At 35.5% G+C, this 18,802-nt stretch overlaps 1 protein-coding gene across 1 annotated transcript in view; it reads right to left on the reverse strand.

The window, feature by feature from the left end:
* Window positions 1-2,759: 2,759 nt before the first annotated feature.
* PYGO1 (pygopus family PHD finger 1) overlaps window positions 2,760-18,802 on the reverse strand; it is a 29,693-nt gene continuing 13,650 nt past the window's right edge. The window contains exons 2-3 of the mRNA XM_028506159.2: window positions 6,994-7,079; window positions 2,760-5,363 (exon numbers count right to left, since the gene is read on the reverse strand). Of these exons, the coding sequence (XP_028361960.1) occupies window positions 4,239-5,363; window positions 6,994-7,079 (1,211 nt within the window). The 3' untranslated portion in view covers window positions 2,760-4,238. The remainder of the gene's footprint in view (window positions 5,364-6,993; window positions 7,080-18,802) is intronic.

Below are 18,802 nucleotides of genomic sequence, written 5' to 3' on the forward strand. Positions count from 1 at the left end.
AAACTTAAAATCCCAACAATCTAAAGGAAATTGTGAAGTACTTTCAAGAAAGTACCAGCCAATTAAAAAAAAAAATACTGCTTCCTTCTGGTGCCTGAAATGTGGTCATTTTGTCTGAAATCTTAGATAGTAAAGATTCATTCTGAATAAAACCCCTTAAAAAAAGAAATTTAATGCTACTTTCTTCATGATCTTCATTTGCACATCTTGATAGAAAACACCTTTCCCTTAGAGTTTAGTCAACCACAGCCACACAAAGAAAGGGAAATTCTGATTGGATGAAAGATAGGAAATTCTGAAGCACAGGGCATCCAGGAAGGGAAAAGGCAAGTTGGCTTATATAGCCTCCCACCAGAGAGGTAAGAAGACAACTGGGAAACACACCAAAAAACTTGAACTTCCTGAATCACATCAGGAAGAAGGAAAGACCTCTGCTTCTTTCTTCCACCTACACTGACTGGTTCCCTAAAGAAGCTGATCACACAGCATGATACTACAGGTTAACTACCTCATGCTTTAAATAAGCCTTTATGAGCTTCCCTAAGAATCTAATCATCTTATATAGAGTTCTAAACCACTATTTACAAATAAACTTTGGGAGTCTCAATACTTTTACATTTTTAATGAAAAAATCTAAAATAGCATAAATGTTCATGCATATGAAACCCATACACTGCAAAAAATCCAAAACCATTTAGAGCTCCCTGTTCATTGCTTATATATTTTTATGATTAAACACAATCACTATAATGTGTTGGACAACAAGTACTAGCACTCTTAATCTGTTCAAGATGAACAAGTTTGAAAAAATATTGAAGACTCCTGATACATATTTGGATGATTAAAGTTGGCAGACTTCATGGTGACCCACACTACTGAGTTTTTTTCCTATTACTAGTCAGGATTGGGAGTCTTAAAAAAAACCCCACCAAAAATTGGATTTCTTTATACTGTGTTAATCTATGAAGAATAAGCTAGTACAAGAAAATCTTCAGTTTTATGTACATAATCTTCTAATATGGATAACAAGAATCGTAACAGTATTTCACACAAAAGGAAAACACTAATCACAAATCTAAATTCTAAGCCCTCAACCTGAAGAATTGTTTTTCTTTACACGCTAAACTGTTTCAGTATTAGTTCAGTAGCATCTAGAAGCAAGTGCACCAGGAAGTCTAGTGATATTAACAAAGCAAGTTCTGAGAAAGGAACTGATGCTTTAGAACTTTCCATTAGTAACCTAGCTTTGGGGAGAGAGCCTAACTACTGATAGTCAGCCAGGGTGAACTTTGGCAAAACAAGAATGTAGGAGAAACTCCAAGATTTCCTGCCTCTGAGTGTGTGTGTGTGTGTGTGTGTGTGTGTGTGTGTGATGAGGCCTTTCAGTGAAGGGAAAGAATTACACTGAAAAGGTGCAATGCTACTACTGGAAGATTATTCCACCTGTGTGTACTTCTTTCCATCACTGAATATTTTTAAATGTTTAGGGCAACTCATCACTTATCTTAAGAAAGCCACACTAATTTGTATAACAGCTTTCTTTGGGTCAAACTAGGCAAATTAGTATTTGGCCATTCTTATAGTTCATCACTTTTCCTACCAAAAAGGATCTAGATAATTTTTGAGTTAGTATTATTTAGAGACAATGGTAGAACTATAAGAAAATTAATTGAAATACATGAAAACATTAATCAGCTATGCTTATAGTTTGCCTATGATTCATTGTCACAATCAACCACATTCTTGTAGTTGTTCTTTGAATAGTTTGAACACATTCTTATTTAAATAAGATACTTTGAAGACCTAAATACCTGAAGAAAAAATTACTTGTTTGTAAGTTGAAAAAAGTTACTTGGAAATAGAAAATGAAAGAATTGCATTACAAATAACAGATCTTTTGACTAGCTTGGGAGAGGTGGTCATTTTCACAAAACAACTATTGAAACTGTAAGCAACTGAGGGTTTAAGACCGCACAATCCATTAACAATGAGCACAACTCAAGAACTGCCATGCAAAGTGTTAATTCTTGCAGACATTGGAAGGCTCTACTCAATATCTATCTAACTGCATTCAGTCATTAAAAAAAATCTAATCTGATGCTAGGACTGGGCAAATAGCATGCAGTGCATCATGTCTTAAAAATCAGCACTCTAGGATTTCAAGAACATGACTAGGTCCTTAAATATTTAGAAAATGTTGTGTCTCTAACAAAAGCTACAGTGTAAGCACACTAGGATCTTCAAGTATGCTACTGAACACATCAAATGTCAGTCAAAAATATTGCATTTCAACCTGCTTCAACTAGTAAAGTTTTCACACAAAGAAGTGCCTATTGTTAGAGTTTATTTCATTTCCTAGAATTGTAAAGACATATTATTTTACAACTATTGAAAATACTTTGTACTCACCTCCAACTAGTCACAGGTAAATGCAGAAAAATTTATATTACTTTGTACCATATGAAATTGCTGTTTTGTAGGTCAAAAACACTGTATATAAAAGCTTTATTCAATTAAAATATATACCATGAGTAGCAATAATTTTCTTCTAATAGGACACTAAATATTTCATTTTTATAAAAATTCATCATTTGTTAGACTGTTTAAATTGTTGAAATCCTCAATTGCTTCTTCAGTTGAAAAATGTTATTTGTTAGAAAACATCTCAAAAAACAAATCTCCAAATAATGAAAAAGATGGCAGTTCATTGGATAAAGGCTTGGGGACTAACATGGACATGACAAAATAGCCCAATTCAATTAATTGGGCTATTAACCAAAAGATATTTTCTAAGTCAGATTTTTCAGGCCTAATTTTAGCTTCTTGTCAATATGCTGCTGTTATTGTTCATCAGGGTTTAAATAGTAGTGATTAATTACCCCTTTCAGATTACCACATGGTCTTCAGAACTTTTTTGGTCCCGATGAAGATGGCGCAGGTTTGGGAGCCTCAATGACATCTAACCATTGTATAAATTGCTATCAAATGTCATATAGTATCCTGGAGTTTTTTTGGTCACAGGTTATGATCCACTCCCACAAGTGGATTTCTGATGTTTTGAATCTTAACTAGTTCACCTCCAGCTGTTTCCATTCTTTATCATCTCTTAAGAGGACACACTCAGGTCCATTTTTATACTTTCCCCAGTCACAGCAAAATTGCTGTAAGGCCTTAAATTGTTGTTTGTAAGTTAGCTTACACCTTAGCTATTAAACTGACCTTTGCTTAAAATGAATTTTGATCTCCCTTAAGGCTCAGTTTTTAATTCACCTCCCCAGAACAAGATTTTTCAAACTGTCAGTGAGTTGTTTTTTAGCCCGCAGAGTGCTCTAAAGCCAAATTTATGTTTCTACCCATCTCATTTGCAGTATATTCCAGATTGGAATCATGTTTTTAAAAGTGTTCACAATTCTCCTGAGACTACTATATTATTTATTTCTCTGGAAAACAGTAACAAAACAACCAACAATCAAATAAAATGAAGAAAAGCCTAATACTGTTACAGTTCTACATAGCACAACTAATAACATACTTTGTCAACTCTAGTAATTGAAGTCAATTTTCAACTGATCTAATATTAGCAATTTCATGTGGTACAATTCACAAGTTAATCAACAAATACATACTGAGCATCTACTATTGGCTAACACTAGTCTCATATCTGTATAAACAGATATCCTGAAGAGACTGGATTTAAATATGAAAGTCACTAATTTCAAGGACCCTAGTCAGGGAGCAATATGGTGTCATACTTTGTTATTTTTAAAAACATCTATTAAAATGTATATTTTCTTCCATGTGATAGCTACACATATTTTTTTTCTGAAAACATGTTAAATGAATCCTTGAAAAAGTTTTTGAAATAAATGTTCAATATGGAATCGCCCAAGTTCAGCACTGAAATACACACTCTTCAATGGTGCTAACTTTTAAAAGTCAAAACTTGCCTACATTTGCTATATATTATTTTGAAACTTCAAGAGGCTTTTATGAATAGGAACAACTAGCATTTACTTATATAGTACTTTCTAAAGCACCCTCATATACATTACTCTCATTTAAGATAGCAAATGAAGACTACAAAATTTGCACTAGTAATGAAGTGGAATAGTAGTAAAAAAAAAGTAATCTTTTTGCATGTGCATTTAAAAAAATATTGTAAAACATTTAAAATCCTGTGTCACTGAACCTTTGTAATACACAAGGGGAGAAAACCCCACTTCAGTTAATGCCTGTGATTAAGCATCACTGCCCACTGCAGGTGGACCAAAAGTTTCTCTAGTGCGCATTAACTGGACATCTTTCTCAGCCATACAAGTATCACAGCCCCATACTGCTGATGCTTCTGCTGTTAGCAGGCCATAAGCTGTTTCAGTCATTCCAGTGCAGATCCGATGAAACCATTTCTGACAAGATGCTTCACATAAGATGGCATCCTGATCATCATTCACTTCATTTGTACAAATTCCACAAGGATACACTGGGTCAGAAGAAGAATGGCCATGACGGCTTGGGTGGAGAGAGGATTTATTGCTTTTTTCAGTGGTGCACGTGTCTGCTGCACCTCTAGGTTGTCGTGGCTTATTCTGTGTCCCATTCGCATGGCTGTTGTTTGTAGCTTCAGTGCTACTTGAACGGCTATTTTCTTGATTTACTGCATTGTTTCTATTAACGTTTTTTAATTCAATATTACTCTGATTCACTGTGTCATCCATATTTAAGTGAGGTGGATGAGCAGAGGAATTTTGATTAGTGTTTTTGGTTGCTCCTTGATTAAAGTCTGATTTTGGGGGTGGTGCTTTTGCTTGACCAAAAGTATTTGGGGGAGGAATAAAAGAATGATTAGATTCTAGTGGAGAAGTAAAATTTGAATTATTTCCAGGGACAAAATTAGATGCCAAGTCAGAATTAGATACCTGGCCAGCATTCTGTGGAGGAATCTGATTGAAGTTTTCAGCAGGATTTTGTCTGAAATGTTGATTAGGTATATTAACATTCTGACTTAGTGCATTATTATAAGATGGATTTCCAAAACTAGAATTATCATGTGGCCCAAAGTTAAAAGCATGAGGCCGATTAAAACCCATGCCCAGAGGATTCTGAGGAAATGGGTGTGGCTGATTCCTGAGTGAGTAAGGACCACAGTATGGGGCAGACATTCTTGGAGGAACATGAGGTGGCATTCTGAATGTGCTATATCCTCCAAAACCAGGATAACCAGGGCCAAGATATGGATTTGATGAAGGTAGTGGTTTATAGGAGATAGTATTATAGTTGTCATCAAACGGATTAGCAGCCACTAGATGGTCAGAGTTTGGATTCGGTGGTGGAGCATACTCAGACAGTGGAGGAAAAGAAGGCCCCTGAAATGAGAATATAAAGTAAACACATGCTTTTGATAAAAAAGTCATTAAAATTGTCCTGTTATGAAATCTTAACACTTATGAACCTAGCTTCAGTCAAATTTCTCTTGCAGTGTAATAAAATTTAATTCTTCACTTAACTTTTGGGTTGGCCAATATTGGGTTGGCCAAAAAGTTTGGGGCTTCTTCCATGTAAGATGGCTCTAGTAGCACTTAGTTGTCTTTAACTTCATTAAAAACAATTTTGTTAGACTGTATTGAGACAGCTGTCATATCGGCATGTGGTTAAAAAAACATTAAAATTGGTGAATTTTTGTGTGGCCATTTTAATATTGAAGATGGAAGAAAATGTCCAACATTTTGGGGGTATTATGCTTTTTTTCAAGAAAGGTAAAACTGCAACTGAAATTCAAAAAGATTTGTGCAGTGTATGGAGAAGGTGTTGTAACTGATTGAACATGTCAAAAGTGGTTTGTAAAGTTTCTTGCTGGAGATTTCTCTCTGGATGATGCTCCACAGTCGGGTAAATCAGTTGAAGTTGATAGTGATCAAATCGAGATATTAATTGAAAACAATAAAGGTTATACCACACAGAAGATAGCTGACATTCCCAAAATATCCAAATCAATAAAGTTATTGGTGAAAATGAAAAATATGTCTTTTATTTTATGGAAAAAACTAGACAGACTTTTTTGGCCAACCCAATATTTATATATAATTACATTTAATGATAAAAATGTGCAGGTTTCTTTCGCTTAAAAAAGGAAATAAGATATGCTTTTCTGAGTGCAAATCCATTGTTACTTCAAACTCTGAAAGCATTTAACCTTTAAAAGAAAATTCATTATAATTTTCATTTAGTATGTTTGCCTATAACTCTAGAATCTTTCACCTAAAATTCTAACTAAAAATGCCTTTTATACTCCTAAATAACCATAAAATTAAATAATTAACAGGATCTAAAATTTTTTCTAGCTTAACTTCAGGGAATAATTATTAACTTATTCCCAAAGCACTAAGCTCAAGGCCTCAGAATGGAAAAATAAATGGCCAGTTTTAGTTACACACTGCAAGGTTAAGAGATGGTGGCCAAAATGGAAAAGAAGTCATTGGTGCACACATCACACTTATTTGCAGTCTTTATCATAAAAAAGAGTGCTTCAAATTTATAGAGAATAAAATCATGAAAGCCAGTATTTATAATTGCTTAATACAACCACAGGTTACAAACAAAAGATACCTCCACCATGACTGCTTCATGATACACACATGCTACTGCATTATTATAATTGTTGAACATTATTACTTCAAGTTAAACTTATGTCAAAATGTATTTTCAACCTTTTAAAAGAATACAGGTATTGATGTCTTTTAAATTATATTTAAGAATAAGCATATTGATTTGTCTGCCTACACTTCCCTCTTGCAATATCCACTCTAGGTTTACAGTCCAGCACCAGCCACTAGCTGCAGAGTTAAAAAAACAAACAAACAATCATTGCAGAATTAATTCACTATTAGTTTCTGAATGAGAATAGGAAACAAAATACATGACCAAATTTAAGTTTACCTCATCAACCTGATCATATCAGCAAAGAAAAACTGTTATTACAAAAAAATGTCAATTTACCTGTGTATTTGTCTTTCTTTTTTTCTTATCTGGGCTTCCAAGTTGTACACCTGGTCCTCCTAACCCATCCAGTCCACTATCACCACCTGAAAATAAATAAAATCCAGATAATATTTCTACTTGTAAGTGAAATCACTTTTTATACCCCATAGCAATAACTATTATAATTACCTATTTATATATTTTCTACTTTTGTTAGATAAAAGCAATACTAAATTTTTATTATCTTTGTTTTTCAAAAAATCTTCCCCATAATTTCAGACTGAAATAGCCCTTCATCTCTACTTCCAAAGTTTTGGGGCTTTTTTGTTATTCTTTCAGTGAAAAAGAAAGTCTCCCTCCTGCCTTTAAACCTTCAGGCACGTTGGTTCCCTGTCCCTGAGGCAGTCACTGCTAGGTAGATTCTGGTCTATCTTTCCAAAGATAATCCAGATAAATTCCATTATCATATGTAACCTTTTGGTTACAAATGGACACAAATGATGGTATGCATACTATACACAATGGTCTGTACCGTGCTTAGGAACCATTCCATGTCATTACATACTACATTACATAACTGCTCCATTCTCTAATAACTGAGTAGTATTTCATAGTATGATTATAGCATAATTCATTAAACTTTCCCTCCCCCATTGATACCTAGGTTGTTTTTAAACCTTTGCTATTCTGGAATGAAAATCCATGTCTACATATCTTTATATGCAAGTAATTTCTAGAACTGTGCATTTTAATTCTTAAAGGGGATTATTTTCTCAAAGTGTATGATCAAGCAAAAACAAAACCTTGACTGTGAATTTTAGAGATTAACAAAATTTATCAATGGAATTTTTTCCATTAAAAATCTTATTATGGAGAATTCTGAACACATACAAAAGTAGACGGAATAAAATTATGTAGATACATATACAGATACACACTTGTAATGGATTAATAAATAAATTCAATGAACTGACAGAATAGAGAAGACCTACTCACTCATATACATGGACTCTGGAAAAGGAATATTTATTTATTTATTTATTTATTTATTTATTTATTCATTCATTCATTTAAAATTATATTTTATTGATTATGCAATTACAGTTGTCCTGATGTTTCCTCCTTTGCCTCCTTCCACCCAGCAACCCCCATTCCCTCAGGCAATCCCCCAACCATTGTTCATATCCATGGGTTATGCATATAAATTCTTTGGCTACTCTGTTTCCTAGACTATACATCCCCATGGCTACTCTGTAACTGTCTATTTGTACTTCTTAATCATCTCACCTCTTTTCCCATTCTCCCACATCCCCCTTCCATCTGGCAACCATCAAAATGCTCTCTGTACCCATGATTCTGTCTCCGTTCTTTTCGTTTGCTTAGTTTGTTTTTTAGATCCAACTGTTGATAGATATGTATTTTTGCCATTTTATTGTTCCTAGTTTTGATCTTCTTTTTCTTAAGTAAGTCTCTTTATCATTTCATAAAATGATGGTTTGCTGATGATGAAATCCTTTAGTTTTTTCTTGTTTGGGAGCTCTTTATCTGCCCTTCAATTCCAAATGATAGCTTTGCTGGGTAGGGCAATCTTGGCTGTAGGTCCCTGCTTTTCATGACTTTGAATATTTCTTGCCAATCCCCTCCAGCCTGCAAATTTCTTTCGACAAATCAGCTGACAGTCTTATGGGAACTCCCCTGTAGGTAACTAACTTCTTTTCTCTTGCAGCTTTTAAGATTCTCTCTTAATCTTTAACCTTTGGCATTTTAATTACCATATTTTGCCATGAACAGTGCACACCCACGTTTTTGGCCCAAATTTTCAGGAAAAAAATCTTTTTAATTTCTTAATTCAATTATTTATTTATATTTAGAAACAAAACTGATTATTGTATTTTTGGGTACTATTTTGCATATGGGTATCATTATTGCTTTCTAGAGTTACACTTTTAACACATAAGCATAAATAAAAGAAGAACATTTATACAGAGTTGGAATTAGCACTACCCATGTATAAAGTGCATCCTTATTTTCTCTCAAAAATTTGGGCAAACAAGTGCATGTTACACACAGTGAAATACAGTAAGATGTGTCCTGGAGTGGTTCTCTTTCCATCCATTTTGTTTAGGACTCTCTGTGCATTCTGGCTTTGCATATCTGTTTCCTTCACTAAACTAGGGAATTTTCCCTTCATTATGTTTTCAAATAGATTTCCCATTTCTTGCTTTTGCTCTTCTCCTTCTGGCCCCCCTATGATTCGAATGTTGGATCTCTTGAAATTGTCACAGAGGCTGCTTATACTATCCTCATTTTTTTGGATTCTTTGTTCTTCTTGTCATTTTGATTGTTTGATTTTTGATTCCTTATGTTCCATATCGTTGATTTGATTCTTGGCTTCGTACACTCTACTGTTGTTTCTCTGTAAATTGTTCCTTATTTCAATTAGTGTATCCTTCATTTCTGACTGGATCTTTTTTATGCTGCTAAGGTCCTCACTAAGTTCCTTGAGCATCCTTGTTCTGAACTCTGCATCTGATAGATTGCTTATCTCCATTTTGTTTAGCTCTTTTTCTGGAGTTTTGATCTGTTCTTTCATTTGGGCCATGTTTCTTTGTCTCTTCATTTTGGCAGTTTCCCTGTGTTTGTTTCTGTGTATTAGGTAGAGCTGTTTTGATTCCATACTTGGTAGTGTGGCCTAATGTAGTAGGTGTCCTATAGGGTTCTCTGGCACGGCCTCCCCATAAACCAAGCTGGGTACTCAAGGTATGCCCTTTGTGTGGGCTGAGTACACCCTCCTGCTGTAGGTGAGCCTTAGCTGCTATTAGCAGATCAATAGGAGGTATTTACCCAGGCCAGTCAGCTGTGAGGACTTTCTGTGACCACTTACCACCAACCTCTGTCCTCTGTGGAAGATCAGCTAGCTGTACAGGGGCAGGGTGGTGATGCTCCAACATAGTCTGTAGCTATCCACTGGGTGCACTGGCCCTGGGGATTCCAGTCTTAATGGATGTGGTTTCTTTAATTCTGTAGTGGTCAGACTTCCACTCAACTTGATTTCTGATGGTTCTGAGTGATAATTGTTCCATATTTTAATTATTATTTTGATGTGGTTGTGCAAAGAGGTGAGCCATATCTGTCTACAATACCATCTTGACTGGAAGTCTCTGGGAAAGAAATATTTAAACTGAAACCTGATTTAAATAAATCTTTCATGTGAAGAGTTGAAGGAAGACTCTTTAGGCCAACAAAACAGCATATGTAAAAATTCTTAAGTAGAAAGGAGCTTGATGTGTTTGAGAAATTTCAAAGAGGTCAGTGTTTTTTAAGAAACTATGGAGGGTATCTCTAGAAGAAATTGAAGAGATGGTCATGACCAGATAATTTTAGATTGTTATGGACTGAATGTCTGTCCTACCCACCCCTACCCCCCCAATCCATACATTGAATCCTTAACAAAATTTGGTGGTTTTTAGAGGTGGGTCCTTTAGGAGGTACTTAGGGTTACATTACGTCATGAGGGTGGGGATCTTATGATGGGATTGGTAGCCTTGTAAGAAGAAGGAGAGAGAGCAATCTCTCTCTCTTCCTAGGTGTATACACCAAGAAAAGACCATGTGATGATACAGCAAGAATGTGGGCATCTTGAAGCCAAGAAGAGAGCTCTCACCAGGCACTGAAATGACTGGTACCTTAGCCTTAGATTTCCCAGCTCCCAGACTGTAAGAAAATAAATTTCTGTTGTTTAAGCCACCAGTCTATGGTATTTTGTTATGGCAGCCCAAGCAGACTGAGACCTAATTTATAATAAGACAGTTGGATTCTACTTGAAGAACAATGGATGATCATTTAAGGATTTTGAACAGGAAAGTGACATGATTTATGTTTTTAAAAATATTTCATTAGCAGTTGTGTTGAGAATAAACTGGTGATGGGATGGGGTAGAAGCAGGGAGACTAGTAATGATATCTTTACAATAGTAGTACAGGAAAAGAAATGGTACTTGTCATAAAGAGAAACCAGTGTGTTGGAGATAGTTTCCTGTATAACAAATACAAAGAATATTTCTATAAGAGCCACTTAGAGGATCTTAATTAACAAAGGTGAAAACCTATGACAGACAATAACAAAATTTAGTAAGGTTTCTGCACAATAAATTAATAATTAAACATTAAGAGCTTTCTTATATACAAACTACAACCAGCTAAAAGATGAAATAGAGGAAAATTTTCCATTTACAGGAACAAAGCTGAACTAAAATAACTAGCAATAAACTTAAGAAATGCCTAAGATCACCATGAATAAAAACTTTTAAAAGCCCTGTTGAGAGGTACTGAGGAAGAATTCTAAGTGGAAAGGTATTACCTGTTCTGGCTAGCCATCTAGAATAAAATAATATTGTTTTTTACCTCACTTATTATCCCAAATAGTTTGTTGTGATGATCTCAGAGACACTAGCACCAGATGTCTGAGTCCCACGCCCAAAGGACCCATTCTCCATGCCCAGAGGCGTTAATACCAGCCTAAGCACCACCCCCTTCTCAGAGATTTTCATTTAAACTCCTTTGTATTTATATATTTTAGTAATTCTAAACTCTCCTTTGTTCCACAGTCTTAGGAATGGTAGCTGCTTTCCACCACTGACACCTGAGAAAACTTTTGTATCCTAGTTTACCACTTCAGTTTAATATCGCTTAACAATACTTCATATTAAATATTTTCTGTTAAAAACAACTGGTTTCTGTTTCCTGACTAGACTCTGATACATATCTCAATTCCCATCAGCCAGAAACTAACATTACTGCTAAGTTAACATCATTCCAGACACTTAGCTTACTATCTACCTACCAACTTTTCCTTCTGCATATACAGAGTAAAAGCAATACCTTTATAAAAATAGGATACTTTTTAAAAATGGAAGCATTAAATTATAATTTTATTGAGATTTAATATAAGAAAAAAGACAGAAGTTAAACTGAAGAATATGCTAAATATCTCTTCAGCAAAAGAGAAATTTAGGAAAAGAATCCTCTAAGGCTAAGAACAGACATTAAGAAAAGCACTAGCAAAAGATAGACACATAGATCAATGGAACAGAATAGAGAGCCCAGAAATAAACCCATATCACTATGGTCAATTAATATTTGACAAAGGGGGCAGGAGCATAAAATGGAGTAAAAATAGCCTCTTCAATAAATGGTATTTGGGAGATCTGGACAAGTATATGCAAAAAAAAAAAAAAAAGAAACTAGGCCACCCACATACACCATATACCAAAATAAACTCAAGATGGACAAGAGACTTAAATATAAGACAGGACACCAAAAAAGTCCTAGAGAAGAATGTAGGCAGGAAAATTTCAGGTATCCCACGCAGCAATATTTTCACTGATACATCCCCTAGGGCAAGGGATAAAAAGGAAAAATAAACAAATGGGACTGCATCAAACTAAAAAGCTTCTGCACAACTAAAGAAAACATCAACAAAATGAAAAGGGAACCAACTGTATGGGAAAACATATTTGCCAATGATACCTCGGACAAGGGTTTGATCTCCAAAATACAAAAAGAACTCACATACCTCCACATCAGGAAGACAACCAATCCAATTTTAAAAATGGGCAAAGGACCTGAACAGACAGTTCTCCAAGGAAGACATACAAAGGGCCCATAGACACATGAAAAAAATGCTCAACATCACTAGTCATTAGAGAGATGCAAATTAAAACCATGATGAGATACCATGCCATACCCATCAGAATGGCTATCTATCATCAATAAATCAACAAACAACAAGTGCTGGAGAGGTTGTGGAGAAAGCGGAACCCTGGTATACTGTTGGTGGGAATGCAGACTGGTGCAGCCACTGTGGAAAACAGTAAAGAATTTCCTCAGAAAACTAAAGATGGAACTGCATTTGATCCAGAGATCCCACTGCTGGGATTATATCCTAAGAATCCTGAAACACCAATTCAAAAGAACCTACATACCCCAATGTTCATAGCAGCATTATTTATAATAGCTAAGTGCTGGAAATAGCCTAAGTGCCCATCAGTAAGTGAGTGGATCAAAAAACTGTGGTACATTTACATGATGGAATACTATGCAGCAGAAAGAAGGAACTCCTACCCTTAGCAAAAGCATGGATGGAATTGGAGAGTACTATGCTAAGTGAAATAAGCCAGGCAGCAAAAGACAAATACCATGTGATCTCACCCATAAGTGGAACCTGATCAACAAAACAAATGAGCAAAACAGAACCAGAGACATGGAAATAAAGGACAAACTGACAGTGATCAGAGGGAAGAGGGATAAAGGGGGAAAGAAGGGGAAGGGGCAAATCCAGGAACATGAATAGAGGACTCATGGGCATGGACAATGGGGTGAGGATTGACTGTAGGGGTGGGGAGGGCAGGGGAGAACAATGAGAAAAAAGGTGGGACAACTGTAACTGAACAACAATAATTAAAAAAAAAAGAAAAGCACTGTGGATGAAATTATGGTTTTTCTTTTTTCAATTTTAGATAGCATTGACTGACTTCTTGCTTTGAAAGTTGAGGATAATAAAGAATCCCATCCTATTTTAGGAGGATATTTTCTATCTCTAGAGTCAATTCTTCATTTCAGGTAAATCTGCTTTTATCATATTGTTGAATACTTTCCTGCTCTATTTGTTGAGTGCTCTATTTCAGGGCACTCATTACTATGCTAGAGAAATTTTTAGCTCCATATTTATTAGTTAGCTCTTCTGACTTTTTGTCATTTTTATCTGCATTTAATCTGATTATTTGAAACTTATAAAATGTTAACCATCTCTATTATGTTCCTTCTTCTTATTCCTAATTTATTCATTTTGAAACTATGTTATCACTTGAAGTACATGTGAGATATATCCTTCTATATGTAGGTTATGGATTATTCATCTTCTGTGTGCTATTTCTTTTTGTTTTCTTGGTTTTTGTTAGTTCACAGTTTGCTACTGTATTTCACATAGTCCTCTTTTTTAAAAATCCTCTCCTGAAGAGGGAATTTCAGGGGGGAATGGGTAGGGTTTACAGTAACAAATTTGGAGGACACATGGACAAAAACTAGGGGTGGGGGGCAATGGGGGAAAGGGGGGAGGGTTGGGTGGGTGGGTTGGAATGGGAGTAGGGGGAGAAAACTGTACTTGAACAATGATCAAAATAAAAAATAAAATAAATAAAAATAAAATAAAATAAAATAAAATCCTCTCCTGAGGATATATTTATTGATTTGCTTTAGACAGAGAAATATAGAGAATGAGAGAGAGAAAAGAAACATCTATCTGAGAGAGAAACAACTGGATCCCTCCCATGCTAGCCTTGACCAGGATCAAACCTGCAACCTTTTAGTGCATGGGACCATGCTCTAACCAACTGAACAACCGGGCTGGGGCTCTTTTAAAAAAATCTTCCAACTTTGCCCAGATCTTTTATTTGCTCTGACTTAACATGGGTGTCTTTTGAGTACCATTTATTCACATCTAAGATTGGTTGCTTGGCTTAGGTAGTATTCTGCACCTACTGAGATAATCATATGATTTTTTTCCCTTTAAATTACTTTAATGTTTCACAAAGTCCCAACACTCCTGAAATAAACCCAATTTACTCATTTTTATATAAATATTATCATGTTACTATGACTAGATCTGCTAATAATCTCTTTAGGAAAGCTTGCCTATGTTAGTATGATCAATTTTTTGTGTTTCTTTGGAATATCCAGACTCTTAATTCTGAGGCCTTGTTAAATGCTCATCTACTGAGTTGGGAGGTGCAATAACCCTTTCACATGGGGGAAATCCCTTTTGTCCCCTGATCCTTGATTCAGTATGTATCCCCAGAGACTTGTGTCAGAGACAGTCCTTGTTTTAATTTTCTCCATTTCACTCATTTTTCTTATTCAAAGGAGTGAGAAGGTAAGAATGCTGATTTAATGCACACAAAATGTGGGTGCATGTTATACAGGGTAAAATATGGCAAACATACTGTTGATGGAAAAGTGGATAGGGGTTACAATTTCAAAACATTGAATCTTAAATTCACACATATTTTGACCTAGCAATTTCATTGAAAGGAATTTATTCTACAGATAGAGTCATACAAATTCCCAATGACATATGTGTAAGAATATCCATGGACACCTTATTTATAATAACAATAAATGAACATGATTGAAATGTTAAAAAAAAGAATGCTGATTTAATTTGCTTCTCTATAGACTTGTGGTTATTACTGATAATTCTCAAATATTCTATAAATCACTACCAGCTTCCAAGGGGCAGGTGTTGTCATATAAGCCTAAGAAAGTATATTCACCTTGTTCCAGATTTTTTGTATTGGGCTGTGTTATTTCCCTTGGTGGTTGCTATTGCTGAATATTTTTGCTGTTTTTATTGTTTTTATTTTTTAAAGATTTTATTTATTTTTAGAGAAGGGAAGGCAGAGAGAAAGATACAGACAGCAACATCAATGTGAGAGATATATCCATCAGTTGCCTCTCGCACACCCCCAACTGGGGATTCGGACAGCAACACAGACACGTGCCCTGACTGGGAATCAAACTAGCAACCTTTCGGTTCATAGGCTGGCACTCAATCCAATGAGCCACACACACAGGGCCATTTTCGCTATTTTTAAAACACTGTTTCGGTTCTTTTCACTTGGAATTAAAAAAGAGATTTTGTTCTACCTTTTTTTTTTTTAATCCTGTCTCAAGGACATGCCCATCGATTTTAGAGAGAAGGGAAGGGAAAGAGAGAAAGACAGAAACATCAATGCAAGAGAGAAATATCAATCAGTTACTTCTCATATGTGCACTGTCTAGGGATTGTACCCACAACCCAGGCATGTGCCCTGATTGGGAATTGAGCCAGGGACGTTTTGCTTTGTAAGATGATGCCCAACCAAGTGAGCCACACCAGTCAGGGCCATTTTGAATCATTTACATAAATTCATTATTTTCAGATCTGTGAACAAAACCACCTAAAATTCTTTTTTTTTAATTTATATTTGTGACATTAATTTTTTTGTTAAGAGTCTAACATTTCCCTCCATAAAACAAATATTCAAGTGCTCTCTGGTCTCTCTTCTCCCACTTAACTGTTCATCCAAAGAATGAACTATACAGATGCTCCTCAACTTATGATGGGTTACGTCCCAATAAATCCATTATAAGTTGAAAACATCAAAGGTCAAAATGCACCTAACTTACCAATCATCATAGTTTAGGTTAGCCTACCTTAAACATGCTCAGAATGTGATATCCAAAACATACTGGAAACATGGAACACTGCAGAGCATCAGTTGTTTACCTTTATAATCACCTGGCTGACTGGGAGCTGTGACTCTCTGCAGCTGCCCAGCATCATGAAACATTACCTTATTGCATATCAATAGTCCAGGTAAAGATCAAAGTTCAAAATTCAAAGTATGGTTTCAACTGAATGCGTATTACTTTCATACCATTGTAAAGTTAAAAAATTGAAAGTCAAACCACTGTTAAATTGGGAACTGGCTAACACTTCCAATGGCTCTGACTCTTGGCCTTTCCTATGTCCTTCCTGCTGCTAACTATAATACTGGTGCTTCCACTCCATGACATAATCAGCAATTTTAGACCAGATTCATGTTCATCAGTGCTAATGGGAACATAAGCTACTAAGAATTTCTATGGTTCTCACTCTTTAAAAATGAAGTGATGGAACACTATGCAGCAGAGAGAAAGAAGGAACTCCTACCTTTCACAACGGCACAGATGGAACTGGAGAACATTATGCTAAGTGAAATAAGCCAGGTGGTGAAATACAAATACCATATAACCTCCCCTATAAGAGGAACCTAATGAACAAAACAAACAAATGAGCAAAATAGATCCAGAGGCATGGAAACAAGGAACAGATTGACAGCAACCAGAGGGGAGGAGGGAGGGAGATAATGGTGGAAAGATGGGGAAGGGACTAGTCAAGGAACATGTATGAATGACCCATGGATATGGACAACAGGGTGGGGGATTGATGGTGGGAGTGGGGGGTGGGCTGGGTGGTGGAGGGAAAGGGGGGAAAATGGGGACAGCTGTAATAGAATAACTACAATATATTTTTAAAAAGATGAAGTGAAAGGTCAAAATTCAGGGGAGGGAAGGTAGTTACAGAACTAGTTATTTGGGCTACCCTAGTAACTTTTGATACCAAAGCTTCTCTCTGTCTGCTCTACATACCTGCTGCTGCTAACTTTGCAAGGTGAACAATGACAATTCATCCAGAAATAGAGAGTTATGGGGCACAGAACTGAGAAAAGGGGAATTCCAAAGCTTATTGTTACACTGGCCACCCTGATCTTTCTATTTGTTAATACTTGAATTTCTTCACCTCATCTTCTCACTCCCACCTGCCTAGTGGGAAATGATGATGTTAGAATAGAATGAGAAGCTTCTTTCTTCTTAATAAATGGATTTTACCTGTCTACATATTATCATTCTGCATTATGCCAATCAATCTCAATTAAGCAAAATAATAATACTCTTACCTCTCTTTTCACCCTTTAACATTTATCTAGAGCTGGAAGCTGAAATTGTATTTCTCCTTAAAGCGTTTTATATGAGTCTAATCTCTTAAATGAAGTAATTATTTCCCATCTAAAGATTCTACAAATTAAGGATATTTTATACAAAATCCATGTGTAAGTATAAAATTATTTTTACTTGTATTTTAATTGTTATATAGTGCAGATTATTTACTTTAGGCCTTTTCCTTAAGTGTAATTATAACCTCTTTATTCCTCCTTTTAAAGACTCAATCCATATTGGCCCCCAACTCCTTTAAAGGGAATGAGGGCATTGTTTTGTACACTAGAGAGCAGCATGCCTTTATATATTTTAAATTTCCATTTTTTCATATTACTTTACTTACAATAATGGTTTGGTTTTGACACACCTCATAAGTACTGTGAGTGCATTATTTTAAACTATAATTAATATGTTCCTTTAACTTGCTTCAGCATTATTCTAAATAAGTACATATCTTTTAACATTTTAAAGTATATTTTATTGATTATGCTATTACGGTTGTCCCATTTTTTTCTCCCCTTTATCCCCCTCTGCCCTGCACCCCCATTCCCTCCAGCATTCCCCCCTTTAGTTCGTGACCATGGGTCATACATATAAGTTCTTTGGCTTCTACATTCCCTATACTATTCTTAGCCTCTCCCTGTATATTTTGGACCTACCAATTATGCTTCTTATTCCCTGTACCCTTTCCCCCCTTCCTGCTGATAACCCTCCATGTGATCTCCATTTCTGTGATTATATTCCCATTTTAGTTGTTTGCTTAGTTTGTTTGTTTTTGTTTTTTTTAGGTTCAGTTGTTGATAGTTGTGAATTTGTTGTCATTTAACTGTCCATATGTTTTATCTTCTTTTTCTTAAATAAGTTCTTTTAACATTTCATATAATAAGGGCTTGGTGATGATGAACTCCTTTAACTTGGCCTTATCTGGGAAGCACTTTATCTGCCCTTCCATTCTAAATGATAGCTTTGCTGGATAGAGTAATCTTGGATGAGGGTCCTTGCTTTTTTGACTTTGAATACTTCTTTCCAGCCCCTTCTTGCCTGCAAGGTTTCTTTTGAGAAATCAGCTGAAAGTCGTATGGGAACTCCTTTGTAGGTAACTCTTTTACTCTTGCTGCTTTTAAGATTCTCTCCTTATCTTTAATCTTGGGTGATTTAATTATGATATGTCTTGGTGCGCTCCTCTCTGGGTCTAATTTGTTTGGGACTCTCTGAACTTCCTGGACATTGTGTGTCTATTTCCCTTGCCA

This window comes from Phyllostomus discolor, chromosome 1, assembly GCF_004126475.2.
Source record: "Phyllostomus discolor isolate MPI-MPIP mPhyDis1 chromosome 1, mPhyDis1.pri.v3, whole genome shotgun sequence".
NCBI classification, from domain to species: domain Eukaryota; kingdom Metazoa; phylum Chordata; class Mammalia; order Chiroptera; family Phyllostomidae; genus Phyllostomus; species Phyllostomus discolor.